General features: G+C 41.9%; 2 protein-coding genes across 3 annotated transcripts; one reads left to right on the top strand and one right to left on the bottom strand.

Annotated features, from left to right (window-relative positions):
- Positions 1-2,270: 2,270 nt before the first annotated feature.
- gemin6 (gem (nuclear organelle) associated protein 6) lies at positions 2,271-3,621 on the bottom strand. The gene is made up of 2 exons (XM_023798504.2): positions 3,256-3,621; positions 2,271-2,844 (listed from the first exon to the last, which is right to left on the bottom strand). The coding sequence occupies exons 1-2, from the start codon at positions 3,381-3,383 to the stop codon at positions 2,478-2,480; spliced, it is 495 nt and encodes a 164-aa protein (XP_023654272.1). The 5' UTR covers positions 3,384-3,621; the 3' UTR covers positions 2,271-2,477.
- Positions 3,622-3,689: 68 nt separating this feature from the next.
- Positions 3,690-12,361, top strand: LOC111836867 (serine/arginine-rich splicing factor 7-like). Of its 2 annotated transcripts, none has more exons than XM_023798502.2 (9): positions 3,690-3,828; positions 5,010-5,190; positions 6,982-7,158; positions 8,164-8,256; positions 8,421-8,474; positions 8,547-8,636; positions 10,519-10,563; positions 11,614-11,649; positions 12,012-12,361. In XM_023798502.2, exons 1-9 carry the CDS (start codon positions 3,801-3,803, stop codon positions 12,064-12,066), a joined length of 759 nt encoding a protein of 252 aa, XP_023654270.1. In that variant the 5' UTR covers positions 3,690-3,800; the 3' UTR covers positions 12,067-12,361. The 2 variants fall into 2 exon arrangements, with proteins under 2 accessions (XP_023654270.1, XP_072559460.1); XM_072703359.1 differs by lacking the exon at positions 3,690-3,828 and adding an exon at positions 3,939-4,404.
- Positions 12,362-16,602: the final 4,241 nt, after the last annotated feature.

The raw sequence follows: 16,602 nt of genomic DNA, 5'->3' as shown, positions 1-16,602 counted from the left end.
CCGGTTTCTTTTGTACATATCAGACAGGCGCATGCAAATTTATAATGTGTGACTGAGCAGACTGACCTTCCCCAGGCAGGTTTATATTATTATACTGAACTGTCTGTTTCTGATGTTAATGGCTGAGACCTGAGGGGGAAACTGTGCAGAGACGAGGACACAATATTCCTCAAGGCTAAATATAATGTAAAGTGCATTTATTGCAGGTGTAAACACAGGCTCGCAAGAGCCAGCTAGGCATGAAGAGATAATGCAGTTTGAGAATTGGCTGACTGCGGCTATATAAGGTTATCTTTAATCGTTTATTCAGTTACTGCCACCCCAGTGCAAAGCTTCTTACAGATGATGACACTGTCAGACTCTCCCTAGTACCATATATAGTGGATTAATGCAGCTAGTAACTACATTGTGGCTGCTTTTCCTTTGATAATTTAATTTAAGTGATTTCTTTGGAACATGAAATCACTATAGTACTTATGAATTTGTTTTATTATATTCCTTAATATGATTTTTTGCTATGAAACAGAAGGTTCATTTAAAAAATTGTTCTGCATAAGAATAATAATGCTTAATAGTTGTCCATGCTGTTCACAACCTTTTCCTCTTCGTTTCCAGGTTTTCATATATGGAACCAGTCAAAAGCTTGGCCACACCCCCTGTTATGTGTTTTCAGCAGGGCAATGACCCACAATGCACCTTCAACTGGTGGAAGAGTGACTCGCAAAAAAGGGAGCGATGGAGTGCTGTAGCAGATAATGGCCTCGACAGTCACCTGACCCAAACCCAAAAGAGATGGGTTGGGATGTGCCGGACAAGAAATGCAACCAGAAATCAGCCAGAAAGTTCAGCCGATTTAGGAACTCTGTCGAGACCAGGTGGACTCCTCAGTGGGTGGAGAGATGCCCAAGAGTACAAACCAGTCAACACTTCTTTAAAGAATCTGAAATATAAGGTAGTTTTCATTCAGTTTTTAGTTTGACATTTTGTGCTTATTTATAATAGACACCGATGTTCCTACATTAGCAACTGATCCACATCTTAAAAACAGAACAGGAAGAATTAATTCTATAAAATATAAAAACTATACACCTTATTCATGGCACACACTCATACTCATCATCTTGGTAATGAGTTAGGATTCTGAGCCTGGGATTGGAAGGTCATCAGTTCAATGCCCCTGGTCAGCCGAGCCATTTCACCATTGGGCCCTTGAACAAGGCCCTTAACCCCAATTGCTCCAGGGACTGGCTGACCCTACATTCTCAAAAATCTATGCTGCTATACTGCCTGCCAATGAAATTTTAAAAATACTATTGACACTGACTGCTGAATAAATACTGTTTTTTTGTACTGGAGCACCTTGGATTTCATTTTAATGTGGTTTCAATACTCACTGTGAATGTGTCTTGAAGCTGTCAGGATTACACACTCTTTTTCTTATTGGAACAGGACTATGTTTGTTCTAAAATCTCTTCTAATATTCCTATATATCTTGTTACACAAATAACACTCTGTTAAAGGGCTTGTGTATAAAAGTAGGTCATCAAAAGGTACATTTAGACCCAAGTCAAAACAAGTTAGAAATAACATAGAAAACTGACAAAAAAGATCTTGTTTCTTTTTTATAAATATTATGCACCTCAGATTGGGATAAGCAGGAATATATAACCATACTATATGTGTGTGTGTGTGTGTGTGTATAACTGAAATATTACTTTCTGGTTTTTCTTGAGTTTTTAAACTCTACTGAAAAACAAAGAAATTCTGATGCTTTTTATATAACACCTTTCATAACATAGTTAAGCATAATCAGACAACCGTGTAACATGTCAGCATACAGCTGAGGGTAGCAAAAATTAATAGTGGTGATCGAAAGCAGAAACCAGAGGTAAAGAAATCACTGTTTTGACAGAGAAAAAAAAAACTCTGGGGGTACAAGGATAATCCGCTAAACACCCTGTGCCTTCCTCTGCTGAGCTATAGCTCTACATGTACTCCCCCATATCCAAGCTCCATCCATCCATTTTCTGTGTCCTCTTGTCCTATACCAGGGCGCGGGGGTCTGGAGCCTATCCCAGAAGCTAACGGCGTATGGCAGGGAATATCCCAAAAAGGGGAGTCAGCCTATCGCAGCCAGACTCTCTGGTGCTGTTTTGTGTTTTGTTGGTTTATTGCCTGACAGTTGCTGGATTATAGTTTTCAATGAGGCCTCAGCTGATGTTACGGGGTTTCTCGTGATCACGTGGGTTTTCACCCCACATTCACCAACGTAACTAATTCCTTAGTTTTATTAGAAAAGACATTTCATCTTGCGAAAACAAACACAAAGGCCCTAATCGACCTCATTCAAAAACACCATTATTGAATGCACTTCAACTTTACTTAAATCAGAAAGTCCTTAAGAAAGCTTATTTAGAAAGAACATTTTCATCGGAAAAAATCCTTTGTTAAATCGACAGTGTTGCACCGAACAATGTCTAACCCTGTATTCCAGGATTACTTTCCACTAGGCTCTGCACTCGAGACAGAATGATCTCATTGGAGCTGATACAATCGGCTGATCCGTACGGTGGGTTTATGCGGAGCACCCCCGCCACGCACAGGGCCTCCCCTTCTTCCGTCACCGGAATGCGGTTCTTCTCCAGCCAAGCGCGTAGACACCCTTTCTTGCTCTGCAGTTCCTCCCTGCTCACGGTCTGCACGCCATCTGGCGAGAACAGGGAGGACAGTCTCTGCGCTATCTCTTCGCCGCCATCCTGCAACAGCTCCACCTTTTCCACAGCGTGACCCATCACCACCGTAACGTGTGCCCTACCGTCCTCCTGGGGATTCACCAGTACAATACTTTGAAGGGAAAAAACAATTACCGATCACACCTTGAACCTCTGGCAATATAAAAGATGGATTAGTATATCATTACTAGTGTCTTCACGTGTAGTTCATTTTTTGTAATGATATTCACATTACCCTACATACTGTTGAACATGTTAGTTTAATATCATAATAAAAAGTATTCTAATATAAATTGAACCACCAACATAAAAAACGGAATATGTTATTAAACAACCAAAACTACGTCAAGTAAATATGGATATGCTTAAAGTGTAAAAAAAAGGAAAGCAAGACAAAATGACATGGAAATTAGTGCCAATTTCACTAATTGTACCAAGGGACAATATGATGCCGTGATGTACAGTTTTTAAAGTTCACAAGCAAGAAATAAACTGGGGACACACCAGCTTGTTAAACATGTACCTTGCAGACACCGGGTCCACCGTATAAACCCAGCCTTGATACTGTCGCTTTTCGTCCGCTACCACTTTCACTTCGTTATTCACGTATCTCTGCCACTCCAGTGGCATCTTTTGGCGCCACGGATTCATAATTTTTCACAAAAGCTCGTATCATATACATAACCAAATGACCCGAAATCCTTCTGAAACGCAGGCCCACTTTACAGTGACAAGACTCCACACGAGTGTCGCAATAAAAACCGTCGGGTTGGAAACAATCACCACTATTAAATTGATTGGTTCCGAGGAGAGATTAACCCGAACATTGGGTATTAGTTTACGTAAAAGTGAAATATGAATATATTTCAACTGTATATTAACACTGCATATTAACTGTGTTTCTTTGACCGCAAATTATTATTTCTCTTTTCGGTCGTTGCCGCGGGATGCGGTTACCATGACGACGCGGGGAGCCGCAGCGAAGGCGGAAGAGCCTCAGCCGCGTACACGTCCGAGCACGCGCGGCAGAGAGGCGGCTTGTCGAGCCGAGGCTTTCGACGAAACGCGATGTCGAGATACGGACGTTATGGTGGAGGTAGGCTTGGCACGGTTCCGCGGTTAGATATCACATGCCGCCACCGAAAGCCGGAGATGTTTTTAAAGCCGGGTGGGGGGAAGTGACTTTTATGCTGTGTATTTACGTAACCGGGTCCATGCGCGCTGTTGTCGGCTTGCTGTAATGGCGTCTGTGTCGACTAAGCGCTGTTGTGCGCTGGGGCTCCCTGCTCTTGGATCCGGGTCAGCTTGAGCTACTGAAGTACTGGTGGACTCCCTAATAGTGAGCTTTAGTTGGAGTGATACCGACAGTGGCCCACTGCTGTTTAATACGTAGGGGTTACGGTCTTCGGTTTCGCCGCAGGTAGCTAAGCAGGCGCGCTCGCGTGCGGTAACTGCCTGCTTCTGATGACGGACCGGGACGCGGCCTGCCTGGCTGTGTTATGTAGTATTGCTCCAGTGTTGTGCTCTTGTGGCTGTCAGGGGAGCCGCCGTTAGCTCGCTGGCTGTGTTTAGGCGTCGTCGTCCCCCGCCCCCCCGATGGCCGCACGGCTGTCAGTCCGGCTCACGCTTTCGTTTTACCCGTGTTACGTCCTCCAAGTTCGGGTCGCTTATGGTAGGATTTTCGATTCCCTGTTGCTTTTTTGGCTAACTTTTGAGGACTTGTTTTAGATTTTAACGGTCTCGGTCTGAACCATTTGTTAGGATATCTTCAGTAAAAGGGTGTAATCACTAGTTCTTCGGACAAAAAGTTAAGATTTGTCAAAGACACACACTAAAAATGAATGTGACGTATTTAGACGCTTATTTCTCTGTCATTTCCGCCCCCATGGTAGTGTCAGCTTCTCTTTGTAACTGTGTAGTTAGTGGAATGTATTAATAAATAAATCTCATATACCGGATCTCCTATGCAGGCTGATCTAATGTCTAATTAACTCCGTAATTATGCATGTTTGTGCGCAGGCCTGCCTTTCAAAGTTTGTCTCGCATAATGGGCCACTTCAAGTTAATTCGATGTGGTCGAGGTTAATAATTAACCAGATTAAATGTCATAGGGCTCATTCATTTTTGATAGTCAAGGGGCATTCAGAAAATTACTAATGTTATATGTGTGCTGCAAAGGGAAACAGGTATGTTCAAACACGTATCTATATGAATTTCAGCATAAAGTATGCCAAAGACAACTGTGACATATCACTTTTATGTATGTTCCCATTTCAGAGACAAAGGTGTATGTGGGGAACCTTGGCACAGGTGCAGGGAAAGGAGAATTGGAGCGAGCTTTTGGCTATTATGGACCGCTGAGGACGGTGTGGATTGCCAGGAATCCTCCAGGATTTGCCTTTGTTGAGTTTGAGGATCCCAGGGATGCTGAGGATGCTGTCCGTGGGCTGGATGGCAAGTAAGTGTGCTGCTGCACTACTGCTGTGAAGGTTAAGACACATCTCCAGTATGGAGGGAGATGTGCTCTCACCTGTGGTACGTTTACCTTGGAGGTTTTAATTCCTCTCTTCATGCATGCATGACTGAATTTTTTATGCTATCTTAATGTGCTTTTTGTTGTGGCATGTTGTTCCTGTTCTTATGTGCGCAAGTTACATCTAAACAACAACTTGTTTGCTAGTTGGCAAGATGTCTGTGCAAGGTCACGTGTATTGTGGTGTTGTGTGTGGTGTTATAGAAGCTTCTCCCCTAATATTCATCACACACTCTTAAAACTATTGCTGAAAAATTGAATCATGCAATTATGTATTATGTAGATAATTATTTACCTTTCCTGTTTTTGTCCCAAAATGCTTAACAGGGATTTAATAACATTGCCAGTAGTGATTGACCTAAGTTTAGTTTTATTCATTTTTTGTCCAGGGTATATAAGTCCAAAGCAACTTAAGTACTGGAACCAAATTTCTATTGGAATTAGGACACTCAGCTCCCTCCTGGCCTCTTGATCTTTAGAAATAGTCAGAAATAGGTGTGTAAGTGTTCTTGGACCTGGATTAGGGGGTGTTTCTGTTCTCCCATGTCTCATGACACCCAGCAATGCTTAGCAGGCCAGCATTTGTATCTGTGGTGTAGGTCCCCATCTGTTCCTGGGTTTACCTGGGGAGCTGAAGAAGTGTACAGTGAGTTGGGACTGATAATGAGGTGATTTACTCAGAGATGGGCTCCTTTGTATAGCTGTGTCTTAAGTTCAGGCCCAGCAGTCCAAATACTGCCAGCGAAGGGCTTAAGGTTTTACCGGCTGCTCCTTTTTTCTGGGATTCAGACCTGATCTGTTGCGTCTTTTAAAATTCCTGTAAAAATGTGTGTTGCATATTTTATTGCACAAAAAAATAAATTGAACTATTTCAGTTGTTTAATGGATAAACCATGCTGCATTTGTATTAAAAACCTGAAAAGTTAACCACTTTGTTTAGTCAAATCAGTTTGTTCATAAAGCACATTTAAAACAACAAAAGTTCACCGAAGTGCCGTACAGACCATAATGAAACACAATAAATATTCTTAGATAAAATTAGTGAAATAACAATGAATTAATATTACAACCACAATAAAAAAAATAATAAAAAAAAAAACAATGATGCTGCCTGCTCAAGCTAACAAATAAATGTTTTAAGATGAGATTATCATTTTGTACTAAGACTTTGTTTTTATTGTATCATTGTACAGTATATGTTTGATTGTTCTAGGCCTATATGATGAAATAATTTTAACTTAAAGTATGTTTTTCCTGCTTATTGCTAATGTAGAGGTGGACCAGACAGTGCTGAGTAGTTTCATTTGATTCAAATTTTCGCTGCTCTTCTCATGGCCCTCATTACAATTAGTCTCTCCAGTTTCTTTCAGTAGCCCTGCAGTCAGTGGGATTTAAGGCTTCATTTACACCAGAATTTCCCAACATGATCCTTGGGAACCCACAGATAGTCTACGTTTTTGGGAGCTGGGAGGGAACAAAAATGTTAACCGGCTGTGGGTCCCTGAGGACCGGCTTGGGAAACGCTGGTTTAGACTGTCAGCAGCATCAGGCATCTGCTGCAGCCTATCAGCTGCAGGGTTATCGTAATGAAAGGGCTGTAGTTTCCTCTAGTATTATGGGGTGGCAAGGGGGAATGCTGGGTCACCAGAAAGGCGGCATCTTTCCTTTCCAGTAGTATCAGTTGCAGTGTCACTTGCCCATTGTGACTTGTTTCAGGGTGCTCTGCGGGTCTCGGGTTCGAGTCGAGCTGTCTACAGGAATGCCAAGACGCTCGCGCTATGACCGGCCCCCAACCCGCCGGCCATTTGACCCCAACGACAGATGCTACGAGTGTGGTGAGAAGGGGCACTATGCCTACGACTGCCATCGCTACAGCCGGCGGCGGCGGAGCAGGTACACGTGCCGGCCGAAATAAACACCACTGCTCTATCTGTCAGTCTTTCTGCTCATTCTTGATGAAAGTAACTGTAACGATGTACATATGAAACTGCAATCACTGTATGTTTATGAATAATGTATTGGTTTTACTGTTTTGGATTTACTGTTTGACTTAATATATTTATATCTATTTGAAAAGTATTTTTTTTTCTGAAATGTTGTTGCAATATTAACAATCCACCTGGTCAAAACCTTTCAGGTTTCTTCGTTTGATTCAGAGTGTCTCAAGCCTTTACGATTTCATGAGGCATCTAGCAAATTCAACACTTACGATCCTCCTAGACGCTGAGGTGATCAGCATAAGAGACCCCCTCGAGCGCCTGCCACTCCTAGCTGCAACTTAAGATTTCGTTGAGGGCAGAAAATTCGCTTGACACCAGACGATCGCCAGTCCAATAAATTTGGCTATCAATTGGGCCACGGTTTATAAAGAGGAACGACCCGGTTGACCACGGTCCCGTCTAGAAAAAGCTCCCTCGCATCTATCAAGCCTCAATCAAGCGATTTGGCTCTCGGTGCGGTCATCGTTAGATTGAAGAACACGACTAGATGCAGAGATCGGCTGATAGATACTTCTAGATCGCCTAGATCTCCTAGACCTTGGTCCAAAGAGGGTCGCCCTGCAAACTTGCAAGGTTTATTTCAAGTACCAATTAATGTGTTTTTCTTTTTTTTTGAACAAATTTAAGAATAATGTAATGTATTACCTTTTAATTTTTGAGAATGACATTGCTGCTTCATGTGAAGCATATGTATATTTATACTAGAGTAATGAATTAACATTTTCCTATGTATATATACTGTTAATTGTGACGTACTTTATTCTGATGACTTGTTCAGTGAAAGTGTAGCTATATGCTAGTGTGTTACTGTAAGCTAGCAGAAGCAGTGTGAGGTAGTGTGCTGTGTTCCTTGCCAATGCTGGCGGCCGCTGATTTAAACATCTTCGGATGTGGTCAGATCTAGGTCCAGGTCCAGGTCCAGGTCCCGTTCTCACTCCAGATCCCGTGGGAGGAGGTACTCTCGCTCACGTAGCCGGAGTCGTGGCCGCAGGTGAGGCCTTGTGTTGGTGTCACAGCCCTTCCTGGCACTTCCTGTTTGACATCCATGGGTATTGGGCAGATCCTACCCAAGGTTTTGAATGCTCATCTCATGCTGAGCTCACAGCTCTTCCCCCCCCAAGCACATTTCAGATCACGATCCTTTTCTCCCCACAGATCACACTCTGCTTCTCCAAGGAGATCCAGATCTGGAACACCCAAAAGATCAAGGTAGTGCAGCATATGTCAAGCTGAGCTGACAACCCCCTATAGTCAACGCTGAATTGGTTATGTTTTTCTTAGGTCTCGATCAAGGTCTCGATCGAGGTCCAGGTCAAGGTCTCGTTCAAGGTCTCCATCAAGGTCCAGGTCAGCTTCTTATCCCAGGAGCAGGTTGGTGCTCACTCTTAAAGTCACCTATCAGGGCTTCCCTGTGTTGTCAATGCCTTTGTTTGCTGCAATTAGGGCTGCCACTAACGACTACTTTGATAGTCGACTAGTCATCGACTATTAAAACGATTAGTCGACTAATCGGATTATAAATTGCATAATTATAAAATGGCTCCTATTGAGCTATACCAGCTTTTACATTTAGTATGAGGTTTGTTTGACTTGAATGCCACAAAAAACACATGTAAAATGGGAAAGAGCTGTCGTGCGATTGATTGTGCAAATAGATTTAACACAAAACTGCAGCTATCTTTTTAGAGATATAAATAAGTAAGTATTGGACGTGGATTGGTCACACATGGCCGATACCCGATCCGTCAAATAGGTCTGGATCGGCACCGATACCAATCCGAATTTCTGATACAATTTTTGCTATAATCAGGGCTGCACAGTGCATATAACTGGTATGCAAGTACACATTCACCTTTTAAAGCGATACATGCGGCAATCCATTGCTGTAACAGTGCAAATGTGTACGTATTTTATGTGCATTTGCGCTGATATGACAAGAAATTATCATGCATTTTAACCTGTATATGCTAATTCGTACTTCATTTGCGGTATAGAGGTTAAAATGCACGGTAATTTCTTGTCATATCAGCTATTTATATAGCCTATGTTTACAAATAAAAACTCATTTTAAAGCAGGCTGAAAAATCCCAAGATCCCGACCCAAAATGCAGGAAATTTTGAGCAGCTTCCCATTGCCATTCCTCTGTTAATAGCAAGAAAACTTCAAAACTGCTGTTATTTATTTATTTTTAACGGAGCATAAGCATGTCGCAGCACTTGCGACATCGGAGCCACTGTCCTGAATCTTGAGCTTCGGAGTTTTGGCTTCTTTATCTATTTAAGCAATGGGTTTTCTCTGCTGTTTTCCGACCTTTTTTAGCTACTATTAGCGAATGAGACACTTCATGACACACCACTGACTTCCAAACATAAATACGTTCTATTTCAATCTTTTTTGAACATGTAAAATATACTACTACTAGCCTATTATTATGCCCTATTATTATTGTTGTTGTTGTTATTATTATTATTGGATACGCCAGGCAACAGAAGCCCGTGCCATTCACCCTTTTGCAGATTTCATCTTTGTTTTGGGACATTAAAATCCTTTGAGACTGATGTGACACTAAATGCTGGGGAATTATTTTCTCCTTACTATGAAGTTTGGCATCTTAAACTTGGGAAGTAGCTTGCAGCCTGTAGGCTACTCGGCAGCCGTCAATATTTAAGCGAACTGCCGAAACCATAATGTTTATTTTTATTTTTAGGAAGAATAATTTAATCGTAATTAAACAAAAGAAATACAGCCTTTCCAGCCCCCCCCCCCCCATTTTTTCCTTCGGATCTACATAAATCTCATTATTAACCTTTGGTGCACTCAGTTGACGGAAATCCATCATAGCGACGAAAACTTTAATCCATGTGTCCCAGACTTTACAGCGTTTAATACGCGATGATGCCTGATTTGTGGCCACCATTCTTCTACCTGTCACTGAATGCTATTGCGCGAGAGTAAATCTCACCAGTGTAACGTATTGATGCAGTCTATTGGAAAGCGGTAGTATTGCACAGGTAGAAAGGGAAACGTCTCACTCCGTTTAAAAATACGTCTGCCGACAATTATCGACAATAAAATTTGTCGGCAACTATTTTTATTGTCGATTTTTGTCGACAATGTCGAATAATCGTTGCACCCCTAGCTGCAATACTTAATGCTAGGGGCTTTCTTATGTCATGTTGCTCATGTATGTAACTTGATATGAATGATTGACATATTCAGGGTGACAAAACCCATTCTGTTACCCTTTTGCAGGTCTGGCTCAGGTCGCAGGTCCAAGTCTGGCTCTCCAGCAAGGAGGTGTGTCATCTGTATAATTTCTGCCTTTTTTCTGCTGCTTTGTATCTCTTTCGTTTGAGAATGGTATCGTTGTATCTGTGCTCTTGTCGGTTTTGCTTTGCCATCTCAGAAGTATTATTTTGAAAGTTTGTGTGATATTGGAACATTTTATTCTCCTGTTTTTATACTAGGGTTGGGCATTGTGCAATATTAATGTCTATATAAAATGTTTTACACATACAAATGTCATATTTCAAGGGCTGGGGGATTAGGCTTGGCCGGTATCACATTTTTCTTACCATCAGCACATTGCAATACATTTTCTGTATTTTCGAAATTTTGGTGATACAGTTAACCGAGCGTGGGTGGGGTGGGGTGAGGGGGGGTTACCATTTAACAAATTTAATGATTCTTTGTTTTCAAGATTATCTGGTATGTTAAACTCAGTATGTTAAAAAATGAAGTTTACTGCTGCTGCTCTTGTATGAGCTCGACATGTCATAATCATTTTCATCTTTGCTGTCGGATTCACTCTGTGGCTTTTTTGTGAAAGAGTGTTAAAGTGTAAAGGAGGAGTATAAGGGTGTAAAGGAGGAAAGCGAACTAGAACTGATCACCAAAAGACATGTATCTTTGCTTGTTACAAGATATTTGGGATTCCGTAGTGACCATATTAAGTAAAAGCAAGTGATTTGCCAGCACAACTTGCGGCAACACTGAGTTATTTGACAGACTCACTTGGAAGATAATGAGTTCCGTCTATATTTTATTTTGGGTAAATAATGAACTCCTTTGTTGCTTTGTAAATATCACGGTATTTATGGCAAAAAAATGACACCACAATATTTGAGTGTGCAAGCAATATTGTGCAGCCCTGAAGTTTCAGTGGAGCATCATTGGATTCTGCTGTAGCATGTAAAAGAGAAACCCTTTGGAATAAATGGAAATCCCTTTATAATTTGCTTGGTTTAGGCTATATGATTCTTCTTTTATATACTGAAAACTATGGTAGTGGTTGAATTTCTACTTATTGGAAAGTGTGATTTACTGGAACTTGTATTTCCCTCCCAGCCACTCAAAATCTAGATCATCGCCTGCAAAACGAAGGTAAGCATTTGTTTGACAGTTGAGCTCCATGTAATGCCGCACGTCCTGGAAGCTTCTGTTAAAGTGCCTGTACCGAGGGGGGACAGGGGGGTGGGTTGTGATGAGGAGCCCATTTAAGTGCCCATGAGCTTCTGAGTGCAGTCCTGCAGGCTGTGCTCCTCATCCTGTCGGCGAGCCGCCTTCTGTAAGATGTCACCAGCTGACAGGGCTGTGAAATGGAGGGGCCATGCTGGAGAGCTTCATGCCCCCTTATGTAGACAAGTGCTGATGCCAAACTGTGAATGATGTTTATTAGGGCTGAATATCAGGCTTAAATAGCTACGTCATATGATAAATCCTGAGTAATTTCTATTGTGTTTCAGCCGTTCTCACTCAGGAAGCCCCCACAGGAGTGGAAGCCCAGACAGAGACGACTGATGACTTTCTTTTTTTTATTGAAGCACCTCTTTTAGAAATAATTCTGAAGGTCTGCACAAACATGCTTCCTTTTGAGAGATTTAATTTTGCAATTTTGCTCTGTATCATTTGGCACATAATAGACATTGTTTTCCTGATGTTCGTAAGAAAAGGTTTAAATAGGAATAAATGCTCATTTCTCCCTATTATGCTTGTTGGGAATTCAAAACACTTTGGTTCTAGAGCCATAGAAAACACAAGCACACTGGGTTTTTGTATGTGCATATTAAATTAAATTTCAGGATCTATAAAGAAACTTTTCATTTTGTGCGGATTTTGTGTGTGGTGTTAATTCCTGTAGGGGGTGCTGTTGCTTGTATAAACTACCCTGTTCCTTTTTATTGTGAATACTCATTTAAAAAAAAATGCACTGACAATTAAAGAACATGTCCTTTTGCCTATTGCCAGCTGCATATGCAAATTGATATATAGTTCTTAGATCAGTGAAAATAGTTGTGCAGTGTGATAGAGTTTAGGCATATTGGGGTTATCTGTATGTGTACCTTATTAATTTCTCTGGTGGTATTAAAAAAAAAAATAGCTTAAAGGTTTGGTAATATTTCCCTGGGACATGTCTGCAGAAACTTCCCAAGCAAACTGAAAAGGAATCACTGACGTAGAATGCAGTCAGTAATTAAATGCCCCCTTTTTTTTCGTGAACTTGTTTTTTTTTCCCCCCCCCCAATTTCCAGTTTGCCTTTTGACACTGTGTTGACTCATACCTGGACCTTATTCAATTGCGGGTTCTTACAGGGAAGCTGATCATCACAGAATTAATTGTGATCATTTCAGTTTAAAGTATACTGAATTGATCATTATGTTGTAATTGCTGAAATTTCCTTTCTGGAGAATTTCTTGCTTTCTTTCATACTGTTGGCATTTTGAAGGGTACAGGGGCCCATAGGTTTAGGATTATTTTAAGTTAAATAATAAGCTACATTAAAAAAAAACTACACAAAGTCCCCTAATTGGCAGTATGAAATAAAATCTCCTAACACAAATCCAGCATTGTGTTGTCTTATCCTTTAAAGTGATATTTAACTCATTGCTAGATCCTGCAGGGTGGTGTTTCCCAGTCTGGTCTTCAGGGGCCCTCCAGACAGTCCATGTTATTGCTCGCTTCCAGCTGCTTGCCCAACAATTCACATGGACTGTCGGATCCCCAAGGACCAGGTTGGGAAACACTGCTGCAGGCTCCAAAGAGTCATGACAATCAAGGTTAAACTGCTGCTTTCCTGTGCTACTTTTATCTCACTATAGAGGGCGCTTTTCCCAAGCCTCATTAATCCCACAGTCCACTACCTAATGTGTGGTCGTCTTCAGTTTCAGCAGAAGGGGAAGCCTAGGCAGTACAGAAATGAGGAACAGAAACACTTGTAGATTATCCAGTAGGTATTTTACTAGCAACAAATATTAAACTTGCAGCCGTGGCACAGTTCATAGGTTTTGGGATCGGTCTGGTAGACACTTCATTAGCGTGATAACACAAGCTGATCTTCAAACTTGGCAGACACAAAGGACTGGAACTGATCAAATTTTGAGACAAACTAAAATTGGAGGAGTTTGGTAGCTGCAGACATTAACATGATAAATCAAAAAGCATTTGTTGAATCTTTTTCAATTTCTCCTGGAACTTTGTATAGTAGGTCTGGAACTGATTTTATTTTGAGACAAAACACATTAAAATGGAAGTGACCCTACTTATTAGCAGCAACAGGAAGAATGACTGTGGAAGACACAATACTGTGAATGTGATAACTAAAAAAGTATATAATTGATCTTAGTACCACTTAACAAAAGCATTCGATGAAGATCTACACCTGGTTTCATTCTGAGACCTAAGGCACCAAAACTGCAAGTGTCACTTAGTATTGGCACAAGAATGGACAGACACAGATCTGGTGTACCTGATTACACTAAAACAAGTCACACACAGCAAAGATATGATTTTTGGAGAGATGGGAAGAGTATTTTGGGGGCGTAGCGGTTGGGGGTGTGAGGGGTAGGGGTCAGACTAGGAGGAGGTAACGGGGCCATCCGGGGAATACATTGCTGGTGTTTGAACAGCATCTAGTTTACTTTGAATTAATGTGGTTTGATTATCCTTTAGAAGGATATCAAATGCTACAAAAACCTTGTTCACTATCTGTACCCCCCTGCCGCCCACACACACACACACACACACATAAAATATTAACCTATGACATTAAATACAGGGATACTTTTAATGATGCTCCTGGGTTAAATTTTTTTGCCTCTGTGAAGTGTCATATATGGTTTGGCAGCCTGTGGTCTGGATAACAGTTATCAATGACTTCATAAACTGCTTGTGTCTTTATCAGCACTGCCTGTAAGTGGCACTGTGGAGATGAGGCTGTCCGTTGCCTGGGTGTCCCACATTGCTTTGTGGGCCGTTCATCTGCAGTTTAACGTTCCTTGGGAGTAGATCCCACTTTATGAGTATTGCTTCCTGTGCTTTTAAGTGGCACATTAACAATGTAGCAGCTGGTAAGCTGTCATCAATTTCAAAAGAAATTCTAGGATGAGTGAAGAAGTGATGTTCTCACTTATACAGGCGAAAACTGTTTCTAACCTACATTTTAGAGTAAAAATGCAGTAAGGCTTATTTTAAATAGACAAGAAAGATACTTTATTCATAATGGTAGAAGGCACACTGAAATTCCTTGGTTTCACATACTTCATCCTGTGCTCCGTGAGGGACAGTTCTGGAGTCAGCACTCCTAGAGCAGTTAGGGCAGTGGTTCGCAACCCAGTCCTCAGGGACCCCAGGCAGTCCAAATTTTTGCTCCCTCCAAGCTCCCAACACCTGTACCTGGTGTACCAGCCCCTTGTTCTTGATTGGCTGGGAGCAAAAATGTGGACTGTCTTGGGTCCCTAAGGACTGGGTTAGGAACCACTGAGTTAGGGATAAAGGCCTTGCTCAAGGGCCCAATGGTGATATAATTATTCTGCCAGTCACAGAATTTGATCCCACATTCTTCCAGCCATAGGATTTGATCCCACATTATACCAAGCATAGGCACAGATCACCAACCTACTGAGCTACACACCACCCCAAGAGGGATGTAGAGTTTGGCAGGATCATCCCTTCATGATGCCTTCTGTGCCACTTTGTCCATGTTGTAGCTGAACACGGAGGCTGGCGTTGCTGGGGATGCAGCCTGCACTGCTGATCATGCCGAGGAATTGCGTAGGCGGTCCTCAGCACTGCGAGGAACATCACGGTGTCCACGGAAATGCTCCAGCTCTGAGCCGCATGGCATTGATCAGCGTAAAGCGTCCTCAGTGTTCGTTGCTAGGCAGCCAAATTTTGTATTATGGCACCAAGTACAAAATTTAACGTTTGCTTTTTGGGTGAAAGGCCTTTAATGGTTGCTAGGGATGGAGAGTTTCAGAAGTGGTTGCTAAGGTATTAAGTGGAGCCTGAGGTGATATGGCCTGGAGTGTCACACAATCAAGACAGCCACTCACAGAGAAACTGAATGTCAGAAAACACTTGTGTGGGTTTGGTATCCTACTGTATCGCACCAGCACTCTTAATTAGTAAGCAACTATAAATAAATGCTAAAATTGACTGAGGTAAAATCAAAGACAGTTAACGGCATCACACATCATGTTTTATATGTACACTCACCTAAAGGATTATTAGGAACACCATACTAATACGGTGTTTGACCCCCTTTCGCCTTCAGAACTGCCTTAATTCTACGTGGCATTGATTCAACAAGGTGCTGAAAGCATTCTTTAGAAATGTTGGCCCATATTGATAGGATAGCATCTTGCAGTTGATGGAGATTTGTGAGATGCACATCCAGGGCACGAAGCTCCCGTTCCACCACATCCCAAAGATGCTCTATTGGGTTGAGATCTGGTGACTGTGGGGGCCATTGTAGTACAGTGAACTCATTGTCATGTTCAAGAAACCAATTTGAAATGATTCGAGCTTTTATGGTGCATTATCCTGCTGGAAGTAGCCATCAGAGGATGGGTACATGGTGGTCATAAAGGGATGGACATGGTCAGAAACAATGCTCAGGTAGGCCGTGGCATTTAAACGATGTCCAATTGGCACTAAGGGGCCTAAAGTGTGCCAAGAAAACATCCCCCACACCATTACACCACCACCACCAGCCTGCACAGTGGTAACAAGGCATGATGGATCCATGTTCTCATTCTGTTTACGCCAAATTCTGACTCTACCATTTGAATGTCTCAACAGAAATCGAGACTCATCAGACCAGGCAACATTTTTCCAGTCTTCAACTGTCCAATTTTGGTGAGCTCGTGCAAATTGTAGCCTCTTTTTCCTATTTGTAGTGGAGATGAGTGGTACCCGGTGGGGTCTTCTGCTGTTGTAGCCCATCCGCCTCAAGGTTGTGCATGTTGTGGCTTCACAAATGCTTTGCTGCATACCTCGGTTGTAACGAGTGGTTATTTCAGTCAAAGTTGCTCTTCTATCAGCTTGAATCAGTCGGC

This window comes from Paramormyrops kingsleyae, chromosome 20 (genome assembly GCF_048594095.1).
Source record: "Paramormyrops kingsleyae isolate MSU_618 chromosome 20, PKINGS_0.4, whole genome shotgun sequence".
NCBI classification, from domain to species: domain Eukaryota; kingdom Metazoa; phylum Chordata; class Actinopteri; order Osteoglossiformes; family Mormyridae; genus Paramormyrops; species Paramormyrops kingsleyae.
The sequence above is the reverse complement of the archived record's forward strand: the minus strand, read 5'-3'. Positions and strand labels throughout refer to the sequence as shown.